The 6000-nt window shown below is 46.7% G+C and overlaps 1 protein-coding gene across 2 annotated transcripts in view; it reads left to right on the top strand.

Annotated features, from left to right (window-relative positions):
* Positions 1 to 294: 294 nt before the first annotated feature.
* CPM (carboxypeptidase M) overlaps positions 295 to 6000 on the top strand; it is a 73242-nt gene continuing 67536 nt past the window's right edge. The window contains exons 1-2 of one of the 2 annotated variants that reach the window (XM_059683571.1): positions 295 to 561; positions 1111 to 1273. In XM_059683571.1, coding sequence (XP_059539554.1) covers positions 1114 to 1273 — 160 coding nt within the window. In that variant the 5' untranslated portion in view covers positions 295 to 561; positions 1111 to 1113. Of the gene's footprint in view, positions 562 to 697; positions 755 to 1110; positions 1274 to 6000 lie in introns of those variants that run through there. The other variant, XM_059683572.1, reaches the window with a different exon arrangement.

The following is a 6000-nucleotide window of genomic DNA, read 5'->3' as shown; positions in this document are numbered from 1 at the left end:
AAGCCTTTTAGGGAGAGAGAACGGATATTGACCCAGGAAGTATGAGTGGAGGCAGCACTGGATTTACAAATAGTGGTTCTGCTTTGTTCTATGTGATTTTCAGCTTTAAATTGACCTCAGATGCAGTCAACTCTCATACACCACATATATTTGTCGGAAATTTCCCTGGACTCCACACTTGACGACATTTAAAATTCTTACACACATGCTTTCTTGCTTTCTTAAATCCCACACGACTGCAGAACAGGGCAGAGGAGCGGGGCGCGGCTGGGGGCGCGGTCCCAGCCTCTCCGCCGCAGAGACCCGCAAGAGCGGGTGCGGCACCCGGGCACCCCAAGCTCGCGGGGCGCCTCCCGCCGCTCCAGGTGAGCTGGGGGCGCGTCGGCCCCCGAAACCCAGCGCGGGAAGCCGGCCGAGCTTTGAACACCTCCAAACCTGCAGCAGCTGGAGACACCAAACGCCGGAGCGCCCGGGATCCCAGCAGCGGCGGGAGTGGGAGCAGAGGCAAAGCCTGAGACGGCCGCCTACCCGCACAGCCCGGCCCAGCGCCGGCTCGCCCAGGTGCGGAGAAGGCGGAGGAGCCCGGGAGGCGCATCTCGGCCCCGCCTCCGAGGGACCCACGGCGCCTGAATGGGCCGGCGGGACGTCAGTCAGGCGACAGGGGCGGGTCCTGAGTGCGCCCGCCCCCTGGCCGGGCTATAATCGCCGGCCCCGCGCCGCGCCGCGGGCGGGTGGAGGTGTGCGCGGTGCCGGGGTGAGGCTGAGGGCGCGCGCGGCTGGTGCGGCTGGTGCGGCTGGTGCAGCGGGTGCAGCTGGTGCAGCTGCCGCAGCTGCGGGGCGCCGATCCGCAGCGGAGACGCAGGGAGGAGAGGGAGGAGCGGGTGGCGGGATGGAAGGCACCCCAGGCTGTGCCCGTGTTCCGGTTGCACTAACTCCCGAAGCTGTTGCTTCCAACTTTTGCCTCCTTAGGCAGAAGGGAACGGTAGTGTCGGGAGATCTGACGCTAGACTGTCAGTGCCCCGTGCTCGTAAAGTCCACACCAGCTCCCCACCCGCCCCATCCCCTTCCATGCCGGGTCTCAGCTTGATTATCCTTTTTATTCATCTCTAGAACATGGACTTCGCCCGCCTCTGGCTAGGGCTGCTGCTGCCCTTGGTGGCCGCGCTGGATTTCAGCTACCACCACCAGGAAGAGATGGAAACGTTTTTGAAGAATGTTGCCCAAAACTACAGTTCTATCACTCACTTACACAGTATTGGGAAGTCTGTGAAAGGTAGGGTCCGTCTCGTGCGCCTTTCCAAACCTTGCTTGCACTTATTACATAGACCTTAGCTTCGGGACCCCTCGCTATGAAGCTCCTCAGAGGCGCTCCTGGCGGGCGCACCACCGCCTTGCTTGTTGGTGGCCTTATGCTTTTGTGTGTTGTGTAATTTTATCTTGTTAGAGGAGTAGCAATGGGACGACCTGAGTTTTGCTGAATGTCTCCGCCGTCATTCGGAGTCATTCAGTCCTAGGAGTTGGGGGTGTTCTGTCATTTCGGATCTTGCAGACATTGGTTGGCTGGGATGTGTCTTTTGGTTCCTTTTGTAGATAAGCTGCCAAGGAAGTCCATCTCAGGTTTCCCTTTTAGATGACTTCTTTAAATATGACTCGGACTGTTAGTATCAAGTCTAAAGGTCTCTTTTAAACTGAAACAGTGCAGTTCTGTTGGTGAGATTTCCATGTCTTTGTATAATTAGTCCAAATGCTTAAAGTGCAAAAGAAAAAAAAGTGGCTCTGATACTGTTAAAGGCTGTTTTTATAATTATCCATTTGAATAAGACAGTTGCTGGATAAGAAATACGTTAACAGTGATTGGCACCACCTCTGCATTCACGTCTGTGGTTTCATTGCTTTAGTGATTTAATTCAGAAACTATATATTAAGTATAATAAACATATAACTTTATATTAAGTAGTTGTCATTTTTATAGACAGGGATGTTGAATCATAAAGATATTAAGGATTTTGCCCTAGGTCACCCAGTTGATAAGTTTTACAACCAGGATTGGCTCTGAGATCAGTACTTCAGGGCTCAGACATTTGGGGGCAAGATAAATAATGTTATTAGCTATTCTTTTTTAATCTTCATTGTTGAAAGTATTACATAGGTCCTCCTTTTCCCCTCATTAACCTTTTCCAGCTCACTCCCATCCCTTCCTCCCCCCCCTCCCCCCTAGGCCCTCACCACCGCATCGTCTGTGTCCAGGGTAGATATTGTTTCTTAATCCTCTTTTATTGTACTGGTACCTACAAAGAGATTACCAAGAAAACTTGACCCTTAAATCAAAAGATTTGTCAAGTTTATGCAGTTTTGTTGTGGGCAGCAGGAACCAGCACCAGGTGTCTGACTGGTGGGTGAGGCCAAACCTGGGTTCAGCAACCTCGGTACTTAGGTTCTGGCTAGGAAAGAATTCAGAGCAAGACCCACACTGTAAGAGAACATTTATGGGGTAAAGTACAGAGGTCGAAACAGTAATTCCTAGAAGAAATGGGCTCAGGAATCAAGTGATAGAGCTAAAGGAAGGGCCCTGGGAGCTTGGGAGTGAAGGGGCTAATGGTAACAGGCCTGGGGCAGGGAGGAGAAGAGGGACGGGAAGGGAACAGAAAGGCAGGAGTGTGCCCCCGAGGGCGAGAGCGCCCTGGGTCCTCTGTCCTAAGGTTTTAAGGATGGACATTTTAGGGGAGGTCCCAAGGGAAGAACGAAATAGAATTTTCAGCAGTTTTCCAGGTGTGTCCTTTCGGGGTTGTGGTCTCCACACTGGTTGGCCGGCACCAGGGCAGGTGGTCGTGATGTGGCTGTTTTTCTCGCTTATCTGATCCTGACAACTGAGGCATAGATGTTATCTCTGAGGAGAAAAGGTCAAAGGGCCCAAGCTCCTGACCTTTCATAGGGGAGGAAAAGTTACCCTGGGGGCAAGGTCCCACCCACCCAGTGATTGTCCACTAGGCACCTGAGGCTTTCCATCCCCATGACCTTCTGTACTCGCTCATTGTTCTTGCTCTGCTCATGTCTGTCTAATGCAGCGGTTCTCAACCTTCCTAATGCCGCGACCCTTTAATACAGTTCCTCACGTTGTGGTGACCCCCACCCATAAAATTATTTTCCTTGCTACTTCATAACTGTAATTTTGCTACTGTTATGAATCGTAATGTAAATATCTGATATGCAGGATGTATTTTCATTGTTACAAATTGAACATAATTAAAGCATAGTGATTAATCACAAAACAATATGTAATTATATGTGTGTTTTCCAATGGTCTTAGGCGACCCCTGTGAAAGGGTCGTTTGACCCCCAAAGGGGTCACGACCCACAGGCTGAGAACCGCTGGTCTAATGCCTAAAACAGTTTGGATCTCAATTCTGTATCTTCAAACCCTACCTAGGTTTTAGCTCTGAGCTTTTCAGCCCTTGGGAGTCTCTTAATGACCCTATTCTTATTCTTTCCCCCCAAGGTTTATATTAAAGAAGTATTATATACATTTGCTCATGTGCAATGCAAAAATATAAATAAAAATCCCGGGCTTATGTGTATAATGGTGCCTTTGTTTTAAAACAACATTGCCAAAAGAGTTGGTGCTAGAATTACTCTATAATCCAAAATTATAGAGGTAGGATGCATGAGAAAGCATATCTTGAATTAGCATATGCATTCAACCTTTTGAAATCATTTCCCCTAAGGTTAGAGAGGGGCAATTTTAGAAGATCTAAGAATACTAATTATATTAATAAAGAAAAGTCAGACCACAACTAGCTTGAGTTATTGTTTGGTCATCATTTAAACCACAAGGTGAGAAGGATGTTGTTAATTTTAATACTGGATTAAGTACTAGATTTGGTAAATTCTTATTTCTTTAAGCACAAAGTGTTCTTGAAAGCTGGGGAGTCTCTTAATGCAAGCCAGATATTTTGATCTGTCCTGTGTGATACCAGACTATAGACTATTATAGAATAGTAAGAAGCTAGGAAAATTCCAGGACAAGCAGAATAGAAAAACTAAGTTACTTAAACAGCAGTTTGCAGCCATCTAATAAATCTTATCTTCCTTAAACCAAGGACACTTAAGAGTAAATGGTTTGCACTTCTCCTCCCCAACCAGAGAGTAAATAGTTTAAATAGCCCTACTCAGGGAGACAGATAACAGAAATCCGATTAGTGCCATTTTCCAACCACACCCAAGGACAGACAAATTAAGAGACTAAATCTCATTTTGGTACCTCAGCATAAAGCTGATGAATATTCTACTGATCTGCCCCTAAGACCTCGTCTAAACACTCGGCCTTTATTTATTTTTTTAAATATTTGTGTTGATTTCAGAAAGGAAGGGAGAGATAGAAACATCAGTGGTGAGAGAGAATCATTGATTGGCTGCTGCTTGCATGTCCCCTACAGGGGATTGAGCCCGAAACCCAGGCAACACTCAGCCTTGAAAACCCCTAAAAGTGAAGGTCCCAGGGCACTCACCCTCTAAGGAGCATGCCCATGCCATTCCCTCCCCCCTCCCCCCCACTTATCTGCTAACCTCTAAGGGACCCCTATGATACTTGCAACCAGGGAGCAATGGGGAGCAGCAGCTAATCCAGCGCTAGCCCCCTTGAACCTGTCTCCAAGGCCCCCTGTTCTCTGACTTCCCAGTGAGCCAAGGCAGCCCCGCCTGGGCTCTCCTGTTGCTTCCTCTATGCCAGTGGTTCTCAACCTTCCTAATGCCGCGACCCTTTAATACAGTTCCTCATGTTGTGGTGACCCCCAATTTCATTGTTACAAATTGAACATAATTAAAGCATGGTGATTAACCATAAAAACAACATGTAATTACATATGTGTTTTCCGATGGTCATAGGCGACCCCTGTGAAAGGGTCGTTCAACCCCCAAAGGGGTCTCGACCCTCAGGTTGAGAACTGCTGCTCTATGCCCTTCCTTGTTTCACTCTCCTAAGTATATTTTTGCCGCGCTCAATAAATTCTTGCCTGCTTTTGTACACTTTGTCTCTTGACTGAGATCTTTCCCGCAGGAAAACAAGAACCAAGATCTTCTTGTCTCTCCAGTAACAGGACCAGCAGGCTTTCTGTTGTTGTTGTTGTTGTTTGTTATACGAGTTCCCGTGGTTAGAGAACTGAGGAGTTATCCTGTGAAAAGAGCATCTGACACTGGTGGTCAAACGTTTGTGCTGAGCACGTTCTGAGTAATTCACTCAGCTTGAGAAAAACCCCAAATCTGCTCTTGGATTCCAAGCGGCCGGTGAACCTGCACACCGGCAGCTGGGAGTCCGTGGCCGCTGCCTCTCTGCAGGTTAGTAGGGGCATTAAGGACAGGGCTCCTTTGTTGGCTCTTCACTAGATAGGCAGTTTCTCCCGGCCAATCTGCCCTCTAGTGTAAGATAAGTTTACTTAGCAAACAGGATCTATTGTACGTGATGTTTATTTTTTCTTTTTCTGTTATGAACATGGGCAACCTACCCAGAAGGGGAAGTAATATTCCTACCTCACCAAATATGTTATTTTTATTTTTGTAAATGCATATTTTATATATTTTCATTGTTGTAATGGATTCTACTCTGTCCCCCCCTCCCCCATTCTCATTATTTCATTGCATATTTTTATGAATTGACAAAATCTGCAGATGTGAATTGGTTGCTATATAGTATTTTATACATTGGGTTGTCTGGATTTTCTTAGTCATTCACCTTTTTCGGGCATCAGTATAGTTTCTGATCTTTTTTTATAAACAGTGATGTTATAAAACCATTGATGCATGTCATAATAATTGACTTCTGTTATATTTTTCAGTTTTTAATTTTGAAGTGTTTGAAAAAAGTTGAATGCACGTATACCCTTCACCTAGATTCAGACGTAGTAGACTGACCATATTTCAGTTGAATCTTTTGGAGAAACCCCACTACCTAATGCCATAGTAAAAGAAAATCTACATAAAACGAGAGAAGCAACTCAAAACAAACAA

Source organism: Myotis daubentonii, chromosome 2, assembly GCF_963259705.1.
Source record: "Myotis daubentonii chromosome 2, mMyoDau2.1, whole genome shotgun sequence".
Lineage (NCBI taxonomy): Eukaryota > Metazoa > Chordata > Mammalia > Chiroptera > Vespertilionidae > Myotis > Myotis daubentonii.
The sequence above is the reverse complement of the archived record's forward strand: the minus strand, read 5'-3'. Positions and strand labels throughout refer to the sequence as shown.